This window comes from Dioscorea cayenensis, unplaced genomic scaffold (assembly GCF_009730915.1).
Source record: "Dioscorea cayenensis subsp. rotundata cultivar TDr96_F1 unplaced genomic scaffold, TDr96_F1_v2_PseudoChromosome.rev07_lg8_w22 25.fasta BLBR01001137.1, whole genome shotgun sequence".
NCBI classification, from domain to species: Eukaryota; Viridiplantae; Streptophyta; class Magnoliopsida; order Dioscoreales; family Dioscoreaceae; genus Dioscorea; species Dioscorea cayenensis.
In genome coordinates, this window is record NW_024087528.1 from 58973 (window position 1) to 82371 (window position 23399).

General features: G+C 32.8%; 1 protein-coding gene and 1 long non-coding RNA gene across 2 annotated transcripts; both read left to right on the forward strand.

Moving 5' to 3' along the window:
• The first annotated feature begins 1027 nt into the window (after positions 1-1027).
• LOC120255691 lies at positions 1028-4024 on the forward strand. Its single transcript, XR_005535076.1, has 3 exons — positions 1028-1081; positions 3112-3181; positions 3922-4024. It is a non-coding gene; the product is annotated as an uncharacterized LOC120255691 (long non-coding RNA).
• Positions 4025-8394: 4370 nt separating this feature from the next.
• On the forward strand, positions 8395-23196 carry LOC120255689 (DCN1-like protein 1). The gene is made up of 11 exons (XM_039263457.1): positions 8395-8517; positions 8835-8896; positions 9814-9950; positions 11134-11192; positions 15002-15025; positions 15455-15537; positions 16991-17055; positions 17227-17276; positions 19374-19475; positions 19692-19751; positions 22797-23196. Exons 1-11 carry the CDS (start codon positions 8515-8517, stop codon positions 22905-22907), a joined length of 756 nt encoding a protein of 251 aa, XP_039119391.1. The 5' UTR covers positions 8395-8514; the 3' UTR covers positions 22908-23196.
• The last annotated feature ends 203 nt before the right edge of the window (positions 23197-23399 follow it).

Consider the following 23399-nt stretch of genomic DNA (forward strand, 5'->3'; position numbering starts at 1 on the left):
AGCTGTGGGAGTAATTTTTTAATGTTTAATATTTTATTATTATGAAAATATTAAAATTATTTAAATTATTAATAATTTATTAGAATTAGTGAAAGTAGAAATGGGAATAAAACTATTTATAAAAAATTTTATGAAATTATAAGGGCTTTAGTGTAAAATTATTTTTAATATAAAAAAACTAGCAGGACCCATAACAGTTTTTAAAAAATAAATTTTAATATTAAAAACTAGTGGGACTTGCAGTTTTTTTTTAAAAAAAAAATTTTAACATTAAAAAAGCTAGTGGAACCACAACTATTAAAAAAACTTAAAGTTTAATATTAAAAACTAAAAATGCCTATTTTAGTAAATAATTTAAAAAAGTAATATTTAAAAAAAAAGCCATTGAAGGACTTCTGAAAAAAAGTGTTTCTTAAAGTTAATTAAGTGTTTCTCTATATTTTGTGTTTTGTATGTTAATACAAAAGTACTTTTATATTTGTGAAGTTTTTTGGATATACATTCGTAGAAGGAATTTTTCAGTAATTTATTGAATTATAATAATATCCCAATTATTATGCATTTATCACACATGGGCGGGTGCAAGAGCGGACAGGAAGGGAGGCCTTTAGATTTTGGAGGCAGAGTAGATTAGATAATGTTTCTGTTTTTTCTGCAAAGAAGCTAATCCAAACAACTTCAGAAAAAAAATAATGTTTATGTTTTTTTTTTTTGCAAAGAAGCTAATCCAAACAACTTTTTTTTTAATCCAAAAGCTCTTAACTTATAAAAAAAATGCTTCTAAGCTTTTCAAAAGCTAATCCAAACAAGGTCTAAGGTAGCATAGAATTACCCCATTTCATCAAAAATATATTTTTTCTTGAATTTTTCTTATAGAAAGGTAAAATGGTAATTTGCCAATTTTTATTAATCCTTAAGTTTTATCCTTTAAAAACCTTACCACTCCCTTTCATTCTCATCCACTCTTTTCTCCAAATCTTTCCTTTATCTTCTTCTCTACTTTTTTCGGTCTTCTTCCTTCTTCGCCAAATAAAAGCTAAGGATTGAAGCCTTTGCTCCTACTACTTTACAAACTTTTTGGGTAAGGAATCTTCTTCTCTTCTAATTCATTGAATTTGCTTTGAGTTATATGAAATCCTTAAAGTTGTTTGGATGCTCTTTTAATAAGCTGTGAGGTGTATTGCAATTCTTCATTGTAGTATTCATTGTTTTTCAATTGAATTTCAACCCTTTACATTCATGATGAAACTTATTTTCCAAGATTTCATTTATTGAGTTTAAACATAATATTTGGGTGTTTTTATAGCCAAATGACTTAGAAGTTTATTGTTCTTGTTTTTCTCTAAGAATTTGTAGAGAAATAGGTGTAATCATCATGTTATGTCTGTTTTAGGCAAAATCGTAGGATTACTATAGCACTATGAGACTATGTCTTATTTTGGTTGATTCATGTGTTTAGCATTTGTTATATTCTCCATGTTTGCTAGGTTGGGTTAGATAAGGTTTAAACCAATCATGCATGGCATTTGGGGTCTTGAATGCATTAGTAAAGGTTTGTTTAGTTGAAGCTTGATTTTCTTCTTTCTTTTGCTTGAAAGGTTTTGTTATAGGTGACGAAATCTCGGTCAAGGGCCAGAGTGTGGTAGAGGATTAGCTGGGAGTGAGACTTCTAATTTATTTTGCATAGTCTAAAGAAGATCAGATTCTTTTTTTATAAACGTCTTAGGCTTATAGGAATTTATATATTGTGATCTTACTCTTGGTTGTATGGGGTTTTAGACACTTGCACATGTATAGGGTTGTATCCTCCGCTTATAACCTATTTTTAACTTGTTAAAAATGTATTTGAGAAGTTGTATATATTTTAAGTGTGCTCAAAGGTCTACAGTTGTTATCTCACTTGAGAAAGGATTTATAAAACCAATTGATGGTATTAATTTTGAATAGTAAAATCAATGGTTTATGTATTATGGTTATTGTCAAGATTGAAATGGGTTGCTTGTCATTCTAAGTTATGAGATTCATTTGGCAAAGGCTATATGTGTTTTTTGATAAGATATCTTTAAATTTTTAAAGATATGCTTAATGTATTTCAAATGTTTTTCAGAAATGTTTTTCAAGGGATTGATATGTATGTGTATATATGGTTTTGCATAAGAAATTCAGCAATATCTTGAACAGTTGAACCCATAATATTGAAGAAATATTTTAAAATTGGGATACATATGGCACTTATTTTGATGGCTGAAATTGGATAATTTTCCATAGTCAAGCTAAATTTGGTGTTGAATTTGCTTACACATTTAATATGAAAAGAATGGATTCCATATTTGATTTTTACGTGCCATGTGACTTGATTAGATGTCTATTCAATCTATGTTATTGAGCTTTGATGACAATGTATAAGTGTATAGCAAATGCATTTTAAATGGTGATGGTGGCGAGTTGAGGACTCAACCTACTACAATAGAGGTCTACCCATGGATTGATCTATTTAGAGGTGGTGTGAATGATCAGGGGTGTGTTATTTCATTTTAGGTTGAGTGGAGATACTCTAATGGATAAGAGGAGGAAATCTTGATTCTGAGTCACTATACTTCACCACATGAGGGAGCTCAGGCTAACACCAAGATGGGTCTTCTTTTATTTTAAAATGTAGCACAAGACCTTGGCGGATCTGAAACTACGTTGCTGCCATGGCTAGTTTGGGATGGTTATAAGTAGGCCAAAAAATGTGATTTGAGAATTGGGTTTTCAGTTACACATATCTAAAAAATTAGCATGTCAGTACTAAGTATTTATCACTGCATTTGTTTACTCAAAAAGCTATTTATTGGGTTTTAAATTGGGATTTGGTAGAGTGTTATGTATTTGGAAAACTATTCTTTAAATCATTATTTGCAACCATACTTAGGTGTTGTCTACTAGATGTATTATACTGGAGTTTACTTGTTAAGGTTCCATTTATAAAGATGGTTTACAAAACCTTTTACTTAATCTTTATTCATTTACTTTCATAACTTTTTTCCCTTGGGATGCCTACATGGGAAACCTAGTAATTTTTGTTGTGTTGAAAATATAATTTGTACTTATTATTCGAAATATCAACAGGTGTGTAAATGGTTCATGTGATTCTAAAAGGTTTTTGAGTTGAATATGAGTTTCAAGTGCAAGCTTAGAGGTAATGTACCCGATATTATTCCTTACATAATATCTATTTTCAACTAGTATATTTCAAAGTAAAGACTTGCACATACGACATATTAGTAAAGTAACATTTCTCTAATCTTTTTAGACTATTCTGTCTCATTCACTGAGTAATTATGTTATGTATGTTGGATATGGGCTAGGCTAAAGGTCCAAACCAATTACACCCAAACCTAGGACATGTGAGTAGTGTATTTTCTGAGCGTTGGATCTTTTCCTAGTGGATGTACATTTTACCGATGATCTTATTATGAATGGGTCTTTCTGTCCATGAAGATTTCCTTACTTATAAAATTCACCACGAGAAACCCTAGCCTCCCCATAAAATCATTTCTTCTTTTGTGACTTCTTCTTTTCCCTCTCGTAATTCCCGATCATTTCATCACATTCTTTCCCTCTTCAACTTCAAATGGTTTTCCTTTAGATCAAAAGAAAAAAGAACTTAAACTTGGCGGTGTCACTTGCTAGCACCTTTTTGCTGAATGTGCTAGGTGGAGAGTTTATTTTCTAGCCATGGGTTAGTGTATCTTAGCATTGGAGTGAGACTGTTCTCCCTGCACGTAGGGGCCAATTTAGATTTAAGGCAGTGCCATTGCACGGCTAATCCCGGGCTAGATTATTCTAACTTTTATTACAATTTTACTTGAAGTTTTATTGATTTATTTGCATGCCAATAGATTTTATTCCAATATTTCACCCCTGCTCTCTCCCTAGGTTGAGTAGTGTGCTAGGGGAAACGTGGTGCTTGGCAATTGCATTAGCTCCAAGACATGTTTCTAGGTCTGGTTGGTATCAAGTCAATTTTATTTTTACATATTGTGAATGTTATTTTTATTATATAAACTGGATCTACTAAACTATCATATTTTATATTGAACACTCTTTTGATTCAAGAGTTTTGAGTATGTCTAGTATATCTTTTGTTATATTCTGTAATATGTGATTGGATGTTCTTGTTCTTATAGCTGACTGAGGGTTAGGATGTGACATATATAAACAAAGAGTTAATATCTCAATATACCTATACCCTCACTTTGGATGAATTTAAGTTCCAATTTACCTTCTCAGTAGGCAATGGCGGAGTTAGAAATCACAAACAAAGAGAGGGAGGGGAGGAGGGAGGAGGCAAAAAAATTTAATAAATCAAAGTATAAGTATATTCAGAATTATATAATAATATAAATTAAATACTATATCTAGTTTCTATAAAAAAAATAAGTCTTTACATAAACAAATACTACAAATGATCAACAAGAATAAACTCATAATTAATCTATGTGAATCTTAGTATTTTGAAATCAACGAATAATTTTATTATCTACACAATTAAATATATTTTTCTCAATGTTTATTATTAAGCAATAATCTAAAATTGATCACAAATTTTATTAGGGTAAACAACTTAAATGTACCTTATCTTTTTATGTGTTTTTATTTCGGTCACCCAGTTTTAAAAGTTATGATTTGATCCCCTACTTTTAGTATTATTATAATTTGGTCACACGAGCATACACCATTAACGACAATCACATGTGACATACTACATAGCACATATTTTCTTTGAGCTGACATCTGAGCTGTCATTTGCCATGTGTGATCACCATTAACGGTATATTTAGATGATCAAATTATAACAAAAATCAAAAGTAGAGGATCAAATCAGAAGTTTCAAAAAATGGGTGACTGAAATAGAAACACACAAAAAGGTAAGGGACCATTTAAGTTATTTGCTCATTTTATTATGTAGATAAGTCTTCACAATTTTATGGCAAATAAAATAAGCTAAGGAAAAAATGACTTGATAGAAAATTAAATTTAAAGGGTTAAGTATCTAATAAAACCATGTAAAATTAAATTATTTCTTTATTTTAAGCTCTAAAAAAATTAAATATTTAGTTTCATATTAGGCCATATGAAATATATACACAAACATTTTTTTATATTAACAATACAAAATTCAAAATTTATTTTGATATTTAAAATAATATATATTATTAAATATATTTAATTCAAAAAGAGCCGGGCGAATTACCCCCTTCTCTTCTATGTGGTCCCATCACTGTCAGTAGGGGTGTAATCGATCGAGTTTGAGCTGAGTAATAAGGTGCTCGAGCTCGAGCTCGATTGAAAACTCGGTACTCGAAACTCGGCTCGAACTCGATCAAAGTTTTTTTAAAACTCGAGCTCGACTCGAGACATAAGTCGAGCTACTCGAGCTCGCTCGATTGAGCTCGATTAAATCCAATACACTCGATTTTATTCTTATACTCGAACTCGAGCTTGACTCGAGCTCGATTCAAAGTTTTTTTCATTCATATATCATACTCAAAACATGATATTCATATATCATAAACCCATGGGCCATAACAATAATAAATACAAAAAAATTATTATAATATTACATCAACACACCTAAATTTAATATTTTGTGAGGATAACAAAGATAACATCATTGAACACTTAGAAGTTAGAACAATAGAACAATAGAACAATAAAATTATATGGTTTTACAATTCATAGTGACAGAACAACTTTGTTGCTCATCACCAAGTTTCTTGACTTGTCAACCCCTTTAGGATAACCAGCTTCTGGTTCCAGAATTTTAGAAACCTGATAAATAGAACATATGAAATAAAAATGAGTTCACAATCATAACAACTTAAGAACTGCCAGAATAGGAGGAATTCTTATAATTTCACATATTGCTTTTTTACCCCACATACTGATAACATCAAAATTATTTACTTATATGCCATTCTAACATCAGTGAAACTCCAGTAGAACACTTGCTTTTCCAACTCATGCTAAAGGTTTTTATTAAAAAATCATTATAGTCAAATACAAATAGTGACAAACAAGAAGGAGCAAATGCAATAACATAAACACACATCTAATTTGCATTTACATTAAAAATAAGGGAGAGAAATACGAAACAAATGTGATCTAGAATCCACTAAATCATGTTGACTCAAATGGTGTAGAGGAGACATTTGGTGTATTTGATGACATGTTGTCTTAAAAAAAAAATTCAGCTTTAACTTTTATTAGTTAATTAAATATTTGAATCAAGCATTAAACAACATATGGACTACAAGTAAAAGAAAATACCTTTCTTAGAAGGAAAACCGGATTGTTATTTTGGATTTGGAAGTCTCCTATTCTTCAAAAAAAAAAAATCAGTTAGAGAAATATAATTCTTTAAATTATAATCAATCATCTGTAAGTCATGAGACATCAAATTTATTTATACATCTCTCGAAAAATAACTATTTATACATCTATAAAAAAATCTCATCATGGACCCATAGTTATGCCATATTAAGCATATCTAATTGAGACTAAAAATGGTACAAAAAAATGGCCTACACGACAATAAACATCAATCAAAGCAATATAATTTGCTAAAATGGAATTTCACAACCATAACTTGTAATGAAATTATTCTAAAAAATATACAGCATTCATGGTTAAAAGCTTACCATGCAGCGCCTTTCCTTTCTCAGGGTGGTCAAATTCAAAGGGAGGCCTTACAATTGAATGCACCTTCACTCTCCCCCCACATTTGTTCTGACAAATACTCAAAAAATATAAGAAAATTTATGAAGGGGAAAAAAAGCAAGCAAGAGACTGACATAGAGCACATGAAGTCATGAAAACGGGAAGCAAGAAAATTAGAAAAACATAGCTAACAAAATACCTAGTAATTCATCAGCTTCTCTGCATGCTCCCCCTCTTCCTCACTAGATTCCTTGAAAACCTGAAACAGAATTTTGACAATCAGATGACTAAAAGAAAATCACGCAAATAAAGAAAGGTTTTAGCTTCATCGATGAATCACTTGGCAAAAAATCAAGTTACTTGTTAAGAAATTATAAAAAAAATAAAAAAAAGAATGAGATGAGAAGAGAACCTGGGATTTATGGTGGCCTTAGTGGGAAGTTGGGCTGTGGACTTGTGGTGAAGGATGGTGGTGCAGTGGCCAAGTGGAGAGAGAGAGAGAGAGAGAGAGAGAGAGAGAGAGAAGTCTGCCCTTGGTGGGAAGTTGGGGTGGTGATTCGTGAAGGATGGTGAATCAGTGATGGCCTTTGGGAATGGGATTCTTGCGAAGATGCAGGCGGAGTCTGGGAGATTAGGGTTATTTTTTTTAAAAAAGTTATAGTTAGGATTTTTATTTAAAATTTAAATTACAGTTATTTAATCTTAATGAAAAAAAGGTATTTAAAAAATTTAAATATTAGTGGAGGATAAAATTGTAATTTCAGTATAAAATAAAAAAAAATATATATATATAACTACTCGATTAGGCTCGCGAGCACTCGAGTCAAGTATTAAGATATTCGAACTCGGCTTACTCGACTATTTGAGCTACTCGAGCTCGAGTTCGACTCGACTATGATCGAGTCGAATTCGAGTATTTTCTGAGCCGAGCTCGAGTAGCTTGCGAGTATTGGTGTATCATATACCCCTAACTGTCAATAGGGCTTGAAAACCCTAGGGATCTGTGCTAATAGACTAAGTATAGTTTGGGTCTACCTAAATTTTCTGTTGACCTTATATTATTTTCTCCCAATTTTTCATGCTTTAATATCAATAAATTTCTCTCACAATAATGCCACGTCAGCACCAAAATCAAATTTGATACGTCTCTCTCGTCCTTCCACCTTAATTTTTCCTTGTCTTGATGTTAATAAATTTTTATACCAATATAATGCCGAGTTGGCATCCGAAAATCAAATCATGTGTGTGATAAGTTCTAATCATGCATATTAATTGACTTTAACAACTCAATTAAATAAAAAATTAACTAAATTGACATTTTATGCAGTGAAATATGACAATATATAAAAATTCGAAACCAAATTAACAGCTCCACTCTCATCGCATTGGCATGTAAGCTCCAATCAGTATCCGCCACGTGGACTAGAACAAACGAATCACATCACGTCGTCGACTAGGCGGGCCCACTCAAATATCCATCTCAGCCGCACACTTGCCTCGAGATCATCCTAATCAAGATCCTCTCACACTTGATCTGACGTCAGTGGATATGTTCAAGATTCTCATTTGAACCCCTAAAAACATACAATATTACTGCCAAACTACATTACTTAGATCGTAATTAAAGAGAACTTGGAGGGTGTTTTCAGAATTAAAACAAGAAATGGCTTCTCATTATAGAGTGGAGAAGGGAGAGGGAGAGGGGTCTGGAGAAGAAGAGGAAGAGAGAGAAACCCCAAACCCTAATTCGTTTCTCCTCTCTTTCTCTTTCTGAACCCTTAGTCTAGGGTTTTCACTAAGGAATCCATCATGGTCTGTCACCTTCACCGATTTAATTCATGGTTTTTTTGAAGTATTATGTTGAAATTTGTGGTTTAAATGATTGGTGTGTGATTTTCCTTTTTGGATTTGAGTTTTAGTTGTTGAAGATCTTAATTAATTGAAGATTTGATTTTGGTTTCGTTTTGTGTTGAAAGTTTTTGGAGAAATCTTTAGATCCGTTGTGACAAGATTGTAATTCTGTTTGTTTGATGGTGCTTTGGTGGTTTTGTTTGGTTGATTGGTGGTATGAGTTGAGTGATGATTGGAATTTGATTTTTTTTATCCTGATTTTTGTTGTGCTTTGGCAGCATAAGCTAGGAAGAGGACACCGTGATAAACTTCAGCAATTCATGGCGATAACTGGAAGCAGGTGTGCTTAGTTAGAGTTTATCTGTTATTTGTTTTACTGATTAGATCTTGATTTTTTTCGTCCTAGTGTTTCTTTGCATGAGTAATTTCCTGATCTGAGTAAATTCATAGGTTTTCTTTACAGACAGGGTGCAGGGTATGGTAGGATAGGATCAGTATTCTATAATTCATTCCAATTGTCTGAATTTTCCATGGTTTTCAGAGTGCTGTTATTGATATTACTGCTATCATACCATTGTGAAGGCATGCTATCTTGAAAGCAATAGCTGGTAGTCAGTGGACATGCGAATTCCGTCGATTCTCTTATTTATTTATTTTTAACTTTTTCAGTCTTTATAAGCTGCCTTAATTTACTTTTAGTTTTTCTGCAGCCCTCCTCTTTGTGTGTGAATATTTGTTTTACTCATTCTTGACCATGTTCTGTTGGCACCACACCTTCTTTTATGAAGCATTCCATGATGTTGGTGACATTTGTATTGACGCATTTTGGCCCTTTCAGCATCACACCTATGCACAACCAATGCCTTATTTAGAAGTTGTTTGACAGTGATCAGTATGCTTGTTTATCTTGTATTTATCCATTTTTTTCCAAGATTATCATGTGACATGTCAAGACATCCATCCAGAATTCTTAGTCTATTATGATACTTGTGATTAAGTTTATTTTTCCAGCTAAGAGTTCTCATTTTTGCAGTATGAAGCATTGTGAGAAAGATCTTTTTCTTTAAAATTAGTCGGGTATTTTTATGTTATTTTTCATATATCACAGATTGGAGATAGTTTATTTCTTTAAATATATTACAGATTGGTGTTACTTTTAACTGTATTTCTTATTATGTTCCATATCTTTAATATGTATTTTAACTGTTACAAATACAAACCACATGTGGTTTATGCCTTTTTTCTATATTTTTCCAGTGAGAAGGTAGCTCTTCAAGCATTGAAAGCTAGTGACTGGCATCTAGAGAGTGCTTTTGATATTTTCTATAGCCAGCCACAGATTAGAGGAGTGATGGATATGAGACATCTTGAAGAGCTTTACAATCACTACAAAGGTAAGTTTTACTTTGGTAGCTAATTATGATCCCACAGCCTGAAGAAAGATCATTTTACAGTCTACATTCCAATGAAGTTATTTTGATTTGTGATTAGCATTGCCAAGGATGGGAGTTATATGAAGCTAGATGCTTTGCTCGTAAGTAGATTATAGGCCTCGGTTATATCTGCTTGCAAGTTTCACTTCATGGTTAATTGGTATTTGAACTGAGGAAACTGAAATCTTCTTGGGTTTTCTTTAAGTTTATATGATTTGATGGCAGCCATCTACTTTTAATATTTTATATTGTATATGTCAATATGAATTCAAGATTGAAAATTTGCTTTGAAGTTGTTTATTCTGTCAAAAGAGAGGATAATGGTTGGCTGCCATCTGAAAGACCCCCTTTACTCTAGAAAAAAGGGTAGTGCAAGGAGAACAACTCCTCTTATTGCTGCTTCCCTGTCTGATATATTTATAAAGATGCCTGAACTTTTGGCTGAAAAATGCCGATTCATGTATTATTGTGATGCGCAAAGCATTTCTGTTTGTTTGTTGTTTGTTTAAAAGCCAACTCTTGTACTTGCAATTGCATAATGTTTTAGGTGTCATGAAAGGACAGCCCTTTGTAGCTTTTACAGGTAAGTTAAAAATCGATGCTGCGGTGCATGCTACTATAAATGATATCTCTGCTACCATGTGATCATACTTGAAAATACTGGCGCTCTTTTTCAGCAGTGTATTTTTCGTTATATTATCCATTATCAGAGTCAAAAGAGTCGGTGCTTTGTTTTGATACAAGCAGATTGGTTGTGGCTTGATGTTGGCTAAAGTCTCTGCCCCATAACTTTTTATACACCATAATTTCGTCAGCCATGACGAGTCAGTTAGCCTATTCAATATTTTGTCAAGAAATTTCAACTTATGCTGCTCATAAATCCTTTTCATCTTTTTATTTCCTCAAAATTTTTGTAAACGTTCCTATGTCAAAGAGGACAATATTTTACCAGAATTTTTTTTTGTGTTTTGCTTGAATTTTAAAGCTTTCCAATTGTATTGACTATCAGCATAAGTTTGTAAGCTTATGATTTTGCTAGCAAATTGCAGTTATGATTTTGTTACCATACCTTTGGTTTAGATTATATGCATTTTTCATTACTTATTAAATGATAAGTTAAATTCAATATTTCTTGCCTTTGCAGATAATTATGCTGATATGATTTTGGTTGATGGCATTTCCATGCTTTGCAATGATCTGCAGGTATGCTTGGTCTGTTGTTGTTGTTGTCGTCATTGTTATGTCTTGGTCTATTTTGATGCCATAGAATGTTTGCAGCATCTTCCTTGTGTTCGTATTGTTTAGTGTGCTTCTAACACTACCATTAATTTACAATATTTTTTTTTCATAACAAGAATGTTGATAGTGGGGATACCTTTCATATGCAAAATATCAAACAAGACCTTTGATTTTGTGCTTGAACAGAATTTACATTTATTCTTTAAGAATTTCCTAAGGACTTATGCCTTTCACCAAAAGGGCAACTTATTTGGTTACTTTGTGCTTATGGAATTACTAAAAACTAAGGATACCATGACCATCCTTTTTAAATGACCATCTTATTTTTCTTTTCAGTTCACAGCTGGTTAAATTATTGTTCTATGGTTGTTTTTTCATATTATTATTTTAGGCAAGTTCTTTATGGTTTCTTTTAAGAAAATCAATTACATTTTGTTCATTTTAAACATATGTTTTTTCCCTTCAATTATTTATAGTTCATGCTTGAATAGCATCTTTTATTCAGGGGTATTTGGTTGGGAGATAAGGTTGTGGGTTTGAGGGAATTGTCTTTAAAAATTAGTTTGGAGGGAAAACTGTTATCTAATTTGACCAAGCTTTGACATAAGTTATATTAACACAAAAATATCAAAACTCAAAATTTATTATTTTAAGTGATGTTAGGTGTTTATTTTTATTAATATTAATAATAGCAATTTATAAACATAATTATTAATTATATTTATTAAAATAATAAAATTAAGTAAAAAAGGTAGTTATCTCCCAATCTTGTTGGGATTAAGTGCTTATCTCCCAATCAGACGTCCTTTTAAAATCCTAAATCTTGTTGAAGGTCATATAGCTGTTTGACGTTATCATTGGTAGTTGTTTTTAGTATACTAAGGATGGTCTATTCACTATCAAGCTTCAGTTAGCCTTGTCGCTTCATATTATAATGGCATTGCCACTGATGACTCAGCCATATACCTATTCATTTGGAGGACATAATTTGTGCATTTATTAATTGCTTCTAAGTTTTATAAACAATAAATGACAAATCTTTATTTTAATGGTGGTTGGTGTCAGTCACAAGTTCTAATAAAAATGTCTTGAAGTTAGAATGTCTTGTGATGACATTGCTTTTTGCACAGTCTAAGCCAAGTCTCTTTTAAGGAAAACCACTGGAAAGGCAAACCTAGGGGATGAAAAATAGCATACACACAAACACAAGGCGATTGGCAACATACTCATTGTATTGCTCTCTAAACTTGAAGACTTCTCCCTTCAAATTGTGTATACAAGTTTTAGGGCAAAGCTTTTACATGGGAGTTCACAAGATGTTTCCTAGATCTTGAAACAGTCGAAAAATTAATGCAGTAGATCTTGCATGCATGCCTCACACTATGGTCCCTTTGTTCCTCTGTTATCTTGTCTGGCATACACGTTAAGTTGACCGAGTTTCAATGGCCTCTTGCTTAGCAAAGTTATTGGTTGAGGCTCCATTGAGCAAGGGCTCTTTTTGGTTGAGAACTCCCATCGAGGGTTGACGCCAAACCAGTCTTTACTGTGGTTGAGCTAGCACTGAGCTGAGGTCTACATGCAAGTGCACTATGCACAACGGACATTAATTCTTCACCTCACCACGTGTGCGGTGCTGAGTCTGCTGACATAATGTCTCCCGACTGTCGGCACTTCCCTATTAGTTTCCTGAAGTAGCCTTTCTTTTGCTTCACTATTCTCAAATGCTCCAACAATTTTCTCTTTACCAAAACATGCCTTCCCCATGCATCAAGTTTGTGCTAGTGATGTGAAGCTCTAATCTCCACCATATGATCACTGGCACAGAAGTTAGGGTCCTTATAGTTAGCTAGAATTAAATTTTCTTTTATTCTCCCATATAATGTTTTTGTTTTCTTTTTCTTACCTTGTTAAACATGCCTTCTAGGCATGGTTTTCTTAGATGTTTAATAAGGTAGTCTACTGTCTTAGATGCATTATATGGGGTACTTGATTTCATTTATTGATTTGTTTGTGTTGCATTAAGGCTGGCCAAATTCTTTTCACCATGATGAGACAATGACTCCCCTTTTGCTTGAACTTCGTGATTGACTTGTGTAACACTATATTGGCTTAGATCACCTTCGCGGGCTCATACTAAATTGTTATCATGAACCATTATACTATTCGAAAAGGATATGCAAGTCCTAATAAATTTCAAAAGGATTTGCAGGTCCTTGTAACTTAATACTCTAAAGCATACCTTTTTCAAAATATGCCTCACAAATCTTTGTTTTTGAGAAATTACTATTTTCCTTTCTTTTTTTTCTTCTTCTTTCTTCTATTTTCTCATTTGGCAAGCTTTCTGAGTCTATGCAAGATAGCCACAGCTTGGCAAGCTTACTGAGTCTATGCAAGATAGCCACAGCTTGGCAAGCTTGCGTGTGCGAGGTTGCATAGACCCCAATAAGCTCACTCGGCCATGCTTGAGCTTGCTTGCACCTTGGTGAGATTGCTGGCACATAAGAGAAATATGAAAAAGTTGAGGGTGTTAAGGTAATTTCTTAAAAATATTAATTATATAAAAGTAGTGGATTAATAAGTAAAGTTTGAAAATGTGATGACTTTTGGGGCATTAGAAAAGTTAGAGAGATGTTTTGGATATATTGAATTTTGGGAGGGACCTAGAGGTCTTTGTCAATTATGTTATTGTCCATGATATGGACTGAAGTCAACCTTGTCTTGTCGTTCTTCTGGTAGTCTGCTCATTGATGATATCCTGCCATGTATCAATTCTTTCAGTTGACATGTAATGGCAAATAATGTGTACGTTCAAAACATCTTTTCATACATAAGAAACTTTGAGTAATCATATAAACTCTGAACAAATGTTTGGAGCCTTTCAAGTACGAATTTTTTGGGGCATATTGATCAAATCCAAATTATGACTTAGAGCACTATATTTCTTGTACCCTTTCCTAAAAACATATGAGAGTTTGTATGGATTTTTTCAATTTTATTTTCTTTGTACATCAGTTTTTGTTGTCTGGCAAAAGTATATGGGATGTAATTGTTAAATATAAAATTTTTTTCTTTGACTTCTTTTCCCTTTTGCTCCTTGACTGGTGCTGAAACATATTGCTGAATCATATTAGGATATCTCTTACTTGTTTACCAGTGTTTCATGCATTGACTGAAGCTCTTTAATTAATTCCCTATTTCATGGTTGTTGACAAACTTTTGCTTCTCATATGAAAGGTGTAATAATGGCCTTCGAGTATAAAATATACCCAATGAATTGATCCTTATCATTGATTTACTTTGGCTTGGGTATCCACATTAAGAAAACTGCACTTGAAGCATGTCTCATATTCTCTTACATTAAGAAATTATAGCTATATTTTATACTCAATATTTCAATTCAGACATGTTTCTTTTGAGAGAGGTGTATGCCAACTGAGCTACTACAATTGCTGAATTTCTTTCTTTGCATGTTCCTGTTGGATTGGATTTTTGCATAATTGCTTTGTGGTATGTGCAAATCTGTGTGCATGTTGTCATCATTATTTATATTCGCATTGTATTGGAGACCGCTTATATGAATTAATAATTTGCTATCATTCTTCATTCTAGTATACTGTATTTTTTTTAAACTTTGTTTTTTTTACTTTGATATAACTTATTATGAAAGTCAGTTATTTGACTGGTTGAATTATTTTACTATTTTGTAATTTTGCCTGCTGATTTTATTTTTGGCTTTCATAATTTTTTTTTCTTTTTTTCTTTGGCCTTTGCAGGTGGAACCTGATGATATTGTTATGGTATGCAATGTTTTAAACTATTCAGACATTGTCAAATTTAATTTATCTAAATACATGCATTTCATGGTAATTTCAGTTGGAGCATGTGAAACCCTGCATGCATATTTTATGTTTTGTTTTCAGTGATTTTATACAAAAATTTCAAATGTGCATTCCACTGCCATTATAATGTTTTAGTGGTATTAGTGTGCCATACAGATTGTATCATACCTTCAAAGTCGGTGGCTGGCTGCCTATTGTCCAAACTCCAACGGGTGTGCGTTGTGGATTAACTATGTTTCTCTTAATCATACATATTGGGTGCTGGTTGCGCCAAGATTTTAACTTAATTGAATCTTATTGTATGCATATTTTAAATGCTTGGTCAGGCATGATTAACATGTTCTTTTCTTAAGGTGCTTTGTGATGATGGTTCTCTGTTTTCAACAGCTGGTTCTATCTTGGCATATGAAGGCTGCTACAATGTGTGAGTTTTCTAGGCAGGAATTTTTGACTGGTCTACAAGCACTCGGGTAAGATTCTAAAATATGAACTCTCATTTCTGCACGGTTCCATTTGGAATGGAATTGTACTCACCACTCCAAGATGTTAGTGTTGGGACAAAATTTTCTTTTTTAAAGAACCATCTTGAAAACAATTAATATATATATATATATATATGCTCAATGTTATAAAATCATTTATAGAATCATTCTTGTTGTGTTGCTGTTATATAGTAACTAATCAGCCTTTGACAATGTATCTCTTTTTTGTTTCCATTTTTATTTTCTCATCATTTTGTTTTTTGAACATGAAAGATAGAATTTTGAGTTAGATCATGAAATTGAAGATTTTATTGAAATTAACTAGGGTTGCAAGCTTGCAACTAAAGCCAGATTATTGATGTAGAATAGATTGCAGAAGATCTCTTGAGCCAAATTGGTTGGGAAAAAGCCCAAACATTCCAATAAAAAATCCTGATTGAGCTCCAAGTTTTAGGGTTTGAATCTGGGCGAAATCTTTTGATTATTCCAGTGTTGGCCTGTTTACATGACCCAAGCATTAATGAGCCAAGTGTTGCTTGAGCTTGGTTTGGATTAGTTTAATTTCATATAGAGCTTGGTTCCAGCTATTTATCCAAAAGGATTGAACTTATGACAAACTAAGATATTTTGAGTTAAGCATAAGTGAGCCAATCAATGCTTGACCGTGGGTAAATGTTAATTTTAAGCAAAAGATTTAAGCCCAAGCTTAGCTCATTTAGCAAATAATCAAGTGAGGATTAAGGTTAACTTAGCCAACTTCAGCAGCTCAGAAGGCATTTGTTGTTTGCCACTTCTACTTAAGAAAACCCTTTAGAAGTAAGAATTTTAATAATGCAAACAAATCTAACACTTTGAGGAAGCAGTTCACTTGGAGCAGTTGACACGGATTTATCCGAATCAAACTGATTTTTGATTTGAATAGCTAATGGGCATTGAATAATGTAACTCCCTAGGATCAGTGATATATCAGGTCTATAGAGTGATCACATGGAAGCATGGCATTTGTAATATGATCTTAACATAACATGAATCAGGTAATAATTTTAATCCTTAATGAACCAGAAAAACAGATATTTTGTAAGCAGGCAGTAGCAATTAGAGATCTCTAACTTGCTATATGATCTTTTTGTCTGCTCTTACATACTATGTAGCTAGGACTTTAGACAGTGCTGAAAAAAATCTTGGTCTAGCTACCAATTTTCAGTTCTCTTACACTTGGGGGAGGTTGAAGTCTAGGTGATTTTGTATTAGCAGGCATGATCCTGGTGGGCCTGCGCCCGGGCAAGTCTGAGCCTGGCCCCACTCAGCCTGTTAGTGTTGGTAGTGTCACTCCTTTGGAGTCCTTTGCAAACTTTATGTAGATTTGATATGTGGAATGCTATATTATGTTTTATTTGTTCTTAGTTCTATAATTCTATCATCATCAAACACTGGCATGCAGGGCTGATTCAATTGGAAAGCTTCGTGAAAAAATACCGTTGATGCGGGGTGAACTTAAAGATGAACGTATGTATGCTGTTGAATATTTGTCGAGAGTAATCTACTTATAGTAAACTGTACCAGTTGAGCAGAGTGGTGTCAGTGGCTAATTTCTGGGACTATGTTACAAATCACATTTGATTTTATTTGTTAAGAAGATTTTTACTGGAAATTTACAGACTCTTCTACTCTCTCCAGATAAATTTCGCGAAATATATAACTTTGCTTTTGGATGGGCAAAGGAGAAGGTAACCTTGAACTCTTCTGCTTAATTTCTATAGCCTCTAGTGAATTTCATTTTTTGTGCTTGATGTCATTAATATCTTATGCCAGTAGAGATGATGCTGACAATTTTTTGAGTTGAAATCATCTTCTGATATATAATGCAGATGTCATGTTTTAATTTTGTTGTTGATGTTGTGTTTTTATTTTTTAACTATGAAATTTGGATTCTTTTCCTGATGTGGTTATTTATTTATTTGTTTTTTTATTGATGGAGAATTCAAAGATATTAGTTACCTTGAAATTTTGGTAATTACTGTTACTTTTGATATTATTTTTAGCTAATCCGCTTAAGCTGCTTTGTGATTTCCAGAGATTTGCGGGAAAACATTCTAAAGGTGCTGCTTCATTACATGTGTAATGAAATTTGAGTAGTAGTGAACTTGTTGAGTTTCCACCATAGGATTTAGAACATATATCAAGAAAAAACAATTCATGGACATTAAAGAAAAAAAAAAAGATTTTTCATATCAAAGTGGACATTCATCCTGTTGACATGGTTGGATAGAATGACAAAATATTTTTTAAGTCAAAATTCCACCTATTCTTTATGCCCACTGGTAAGTCTGAAGGAACAGAAAACTTCACTACTTTAAGTTATAGCTTAATAGGAATTTGTCCACCGATTGGATGCTTACTATAGTGATGTAGTGTTGTCCATTGTCCAAACCTTGGAGGTGATTTTCCTTTAGTTGTTTTTGGGACTGCTTGATGAACATATTGAACGGAGAGGTAAGATGCACACACATCCCAAATTAACCAAAGAAATTGTTCAAGTATAGAAACTTTAAAAAGAAAAAAGGAAAAAACTGCGGCTTTTAAAATGCCCATTCAATTGATTAATGAAGCTTTTGAGATTGAAGCTAAGCAGTGGAAATTAGTTTGAGATTTGAGTAGCACATACCTCAATAAGTATCGGTTTTTGAGGCACTGTAAAGTGGTGGTGGTATCTGATGTTGCATCATAAGTTTGGAGTAGAAATTGTCAATCATCTGTGACTGTGGCTCTTGGTAACTTGTTTTACAGCTGGTAGTATCAAAAACTGAAACATTTGAGTATCCCTAAGAACGTGCGATTTAGGGAGTTGTTCATCATATCGCTAATGGCGCTCAAGGAACTCAATGGTTTTAATTAATATTCTTTGAAGGTTGTCTTCTAAATGTTATTATTTAGAAATCTTGTAAGGCTCTGGTTGGTGGTTTTGTCATTATGAGACATGCAGTTAAATGCTTCTTTAGAAATTATTTTGGATCATTCGAGTTCTTTGACTTATGGCTGAAGCATCAATTCTTTTATTGAAAGCCATCCATTAGAAAGGAAGCATGAACATTTAGAGGTTTGTTTTAACTCATATTTGTTGGCTTAATTGGGAAATCATGCCTCTGCTATATAATGCTGGTGGATATTTGATTTTCTAGGACTCTCTACTGCAATTTTTGGCGTAGCTACTTGTATTCGTGTACACTCTCATCCTATTTTAGCGGTATTTGTGGTTGCCAATTGTGCAAATGCAATTTTACACCATTGTCTCAATGTCTAGTTCCACAATTACTAGCATGTTTTATTCTCTACCTTGATTATCATGCCATTTAGCCAATCATAATATTTTCATCAAGAACTGGAATTATTATGCTGCAGCAAAATTGTGGCAATTTGTTTATAAACAATTTTTTTGAGTTGTCAATATATTTGGTTCATTTGTAAAAATTCCTGTTTCCAGTGAATTCATCCCTATTGTATTTATTAGTTCTTTTTGGTCACAGATGACCCTTTTAAGTTGCTAGAACATAACTAAATTAGCATTATTTGTTCTCTGCTTCATTTAGTTTTGTTAAATTTAATATCCGGAACACAATGGAATGAAGTCATAAAGGGATCCTTCCGTTTTTAATGCAAATTTAGTATTTTGTTATGTTACTATATACCACCCAACAATATTCTTGTCCGTGCATATCATGGTATGATTATTTCAACTGCAACACAATCTTTTGGGAGTTCATTATCATAATAAGTCCATTATAAGTTACTATTATACCTGAACTGTTTAACTTGGCAATTTTCAGGGGCAAAAATCTCTTGCATTGGATACAGCCATTGGCATGTGGCAATTACTGTTTGCTGAAAAAAACTGGTCCTTGGTTGACCAATGGTGCCAGTTCCTACAGGTAATTGAGCAATTCCTCATTTGTCACTGGGCAAAAATCAAAAAGTTCATTTTCTTGGTTGAAATTATTTTAGCGCTGTATGGTGCAGTGAAAGGATGATAAAATGGGTGTTTGCCCATAAGATGTGCTTTTCAACAATTTCTCTGTTTTTATACATCCTTCTTTTCCTTTCTAGAATATCACCTAATATCTATCCTTCCTTTACCCAACATCTAGGTAAAGCATAACAAAGCGATTTCAAGGGACACATGGTCTCAGCTGCTGGAGTTTGCCAAGGTATACTTATTGTAGTCATGCCTGTTTATTTCAGAATGATTCCTTCTTTTGCTTTCGCCCTTGTAGGATTCTTATAGGCAGTGAGCGTAGTTGTTGTTATCTGTAATTGCATATTTCCCATGGCACAAACTTGCATATTTTGCAGTCTGCTTATTTAACTGTGCTTCGAGACCAAATAAATGTTTCCTGAGTCTATGCATTTTCTGTAACATGTGTTGCCCTTTCGTGTTTGGTTGACTCTACACCCTTAATGCTGTGCGTGATGCCAATTTAAATTTTGTTAGTATGCTGGGCTGGCCTGCATTGACCTAATGCCTAATCCGGAAATAGAGATATGAACCTTTATTTTTAATTTGTGGAGTGAACATGATCTGAAAACTTTTAAAAGCATTCGTATATCAAGGCCAATACCTGAATTTGACATTGGAACTGCACATAAAAAGCATTGGACTTGGGCCTAGCCTGCACAAAATGCTTGACATGTAATCCAAAATAAAATTTATATTAGGTGTTTTTACATGAGAAATTATATCTTGTTCTGAAAATATATTGTGTGGAAAATCGTATTAGGGTTCGATTTTACATGAGAAATTATTTCTTGTTCTGAAAATATATAGTGTGGAAAATCGTATTAGGGTTCGATTTTAAGAGCCAATTTTGTTTATTCTGTGTCTATCTTATTTAAACAAATAAGGTCCTAACTCATGCTTAAGATCTTAATCTTCTTGTTGATATGAAGTATGAACTAAGGTCTTGTGAGTTGGATTTAGTTTTGACTTATGATCAATTTAGGTCTTTTTTTGCTGTAACACTGCTTGCGCCAAAGTGGGGAATTTAGATTGAATCACATTAAAACAAAAGCTACTTACATTTACATGAACTCCGCTTACATGCACTCTCAGCTAACCAAAGGGCTCTATAAAGTTTGTCATTGTTTGTCCTTTGCACTGATAGCAGTCAGCTTTCAGCTTTCACATTTTTGTGTTATTGTCCAGAGTAATATCATTTACCATTGCCTTTCCTGGCTAATGACATCCATATATTTTCCAAAGAAGTTAGTATAACTTGGTGAACTATTGTTGAGCTTAGCAGCCTTAGCTATGTTTATTTGGTTGGGGATTACCTCGGGTTACCTAAATCTCAAACCAAATGCCTCAGTGTTACCCTACCAACATTCTTTTTGAAAACTTGATTATTTTTAAATAAACATATTTAGTAATTAATTTTGATTCTTTTTTATATTAATAAACTCATGTCAGTAAAACTAAAATTTTAATTTAAAAATATTTAGGGAAATTATGGAAAAAACCTTGATGCATTTGGTTTGTTCACCAAAGGCGTTTCTAGTTTCTTTTGTTCCAATTGACCTATGGAGTTTATTATTTAATTTCAGCTTAACCTTTTATTGTTTCTTTAATCAATTGATTGTCATTTGTTAGATGTGGATTGGGATTCAGGGGCAAGATCAACACTTTTGAAAAATATTCCTACATGGCATCCTTGCAAATTTTTGCATAGAGGCGTAATTGAAACTTACAAAGAAGTATAGGGCTTGCACAAAACCATATCATTTTTAAGGTTTGATAAGCTAAAATTTCAAAACTATGTGGTTTGAAGGGGAAATTTTCTCAAAGCATACCAGATAGTATTTCAGAATTTTCAGAATAAATGAAATTATACAGATTGCTATTATAGTAGTATAATTAGAAAATTAAATTTCATGAATATGGCCATCACTGCTCACGTAGTATGCTAATAGAGTTATAAAAATATGATCACAAAATCAATTATGTTAAACCTTAATTACAATATGCAAGTCACACTCACTATAAACATACTAAATTTGTCATGATGTTTTTGTTTGTAATACTAACCATATCATTTATCAAGAAAAATTGTAATTGTAATTTGTATGTTCTAGTGAAATTTCATTTTAAACCTAAAAGTTTTGCAATCATAACCATTTGAACCCTATATTTTTTACGTAAGTTTCGATTATACCATTGTACATAAAACTTTTTGCCCCAACAATGTGGGATGCGAGGTGGGAAATTTTTTTCAAAAGTGATAATTTTTCTGTTTGGCCCCAATTATATTGGATGCCACGTGGCGGTTCACATCGAAATAATAAACTTCATTATTTAATTGGAACAAATAAGTGTAGACGGGCTTCTGGTCAACTTCATGGGGGTTTTGGTAATTTTTCTAAATATTCATCTTGATTGGCATTAATAATTAAGTTTGGTCCATTTCATAAAAATTTTTCTTTCCAAAACAATTTCAAACTTCAGGAAAAACTTCCATACGAAGTTGATCAATCATTAGACTTAATTAATACCGATCAAAATTAAGATTTTAAGATTTAATATGTACTTGTTACTTAATGATTATTGTGTATTAATATTAATATTTTGGTGAAATTCAATTATTACATATATTTATTAAAATTATTAAATTTTGTTTATAAAAAAATTGGTGACGGTAACATTGATAGTTTGGTTGAAGACTTGGAGTCTTGCAGTACATTTGTGACCTCACAACTAAACATTTATAGATTTGCACTTGTTAAACAGTAATGGAGCTGGGTTGGATTCCTCTATTAATTTTTTTTTGCTTAGCAATTGAGATGGAAGAGTAATGATACTCTTCAGTATCTAAATGACTGAAACCATTTTTTTTTCTTGAGATCACCAACATCGTCATGTGATAACTTGAATGGTTACTTGCAATAAATATGTGCTGATTGGCCAAGCAATCTTACTGGCTTCAAGCTCCAATCCTGAGAATCTTGTGCTTATCCTTGAATTGAAGTTTTATATGTTTAGCCTTCAATTGAGCATCATCTAAAAGTGATTGTAGACCATCATTAGCATTTCAAAATGTAGAGTATTATGCAAACTGTGGTAGTATTTGCGCATGCCAATCTTCTTGTCGAGAATAGTTTTTTTTTTTATTCCAAACTGTGGCAGTATTGCGCAAACTCTTAATATTTGTGCTTTGCAAAGATTTGTAACTGCATGCTAATTCTTTTACTGTATATTGTAGACGATTGATCCTTCATTGTCTAACTATGACGCCGAAGGTGCTTGGCCCTACCTGATTGATGAATTTGTGGAGTACTTGGCTGAGAATGGAATTGTGCAGCATCGGAGCTGAAGGTACAGAGAGGCTGTTTCGTCACCCAATTGCTTATAATATCATTTATCATGTTCTGTCCTCAATCCATTTCAAAGTTATGTGAAGATCAAAATCCCTTGTCACCTGAATTTGACTGTGATCAGAAGAAAAAGGAAATGCAGCACTGAACTGCTGTTTTCATTCTACTTCAAATGCAAATGTTATTGTATTGCACAACTAGTTGTAATTTATATGTGACAGAGACAATATTCTTGGGAAATTTTCTTAGCTTTGTCCTGGCCAAAAATACATCCTTGTTTGGTAATCATACATCTTATTCAGTTTTCGTATCGAAATTTATTGGTGTTTCTTTTATAAAAGCCATATGCAGGTAAAGCATATACTTGAACCAAATTTTCGTAAATAGTTTTTGTATCTATATCCTATAAGCAATGGCATATTTTTATTGTTTTCATTTTGTCGACTGGATGTTTTTGTTGCGGGGATTGTGTTTTCGATGTTTTTGCCAAG

Coding starts and splice junctions, on each gene's coding strand:
- LOC120255689 (XM_039263457.1), top strand. Junction 9,951..11,133: donor GCTTTACAATCACTACAAAG/GTAAGTTTTACT, acceptor TTGCCTTTGCAG/ATAATTATGCTGATATGATT. Junction 11,193..15,001: donor TGCTTTGCAATGATCTGCAG/GTATGCTTGGTC, acceptor TGGCCTTTGCAG/GTGGAACCTGATGATATTGT.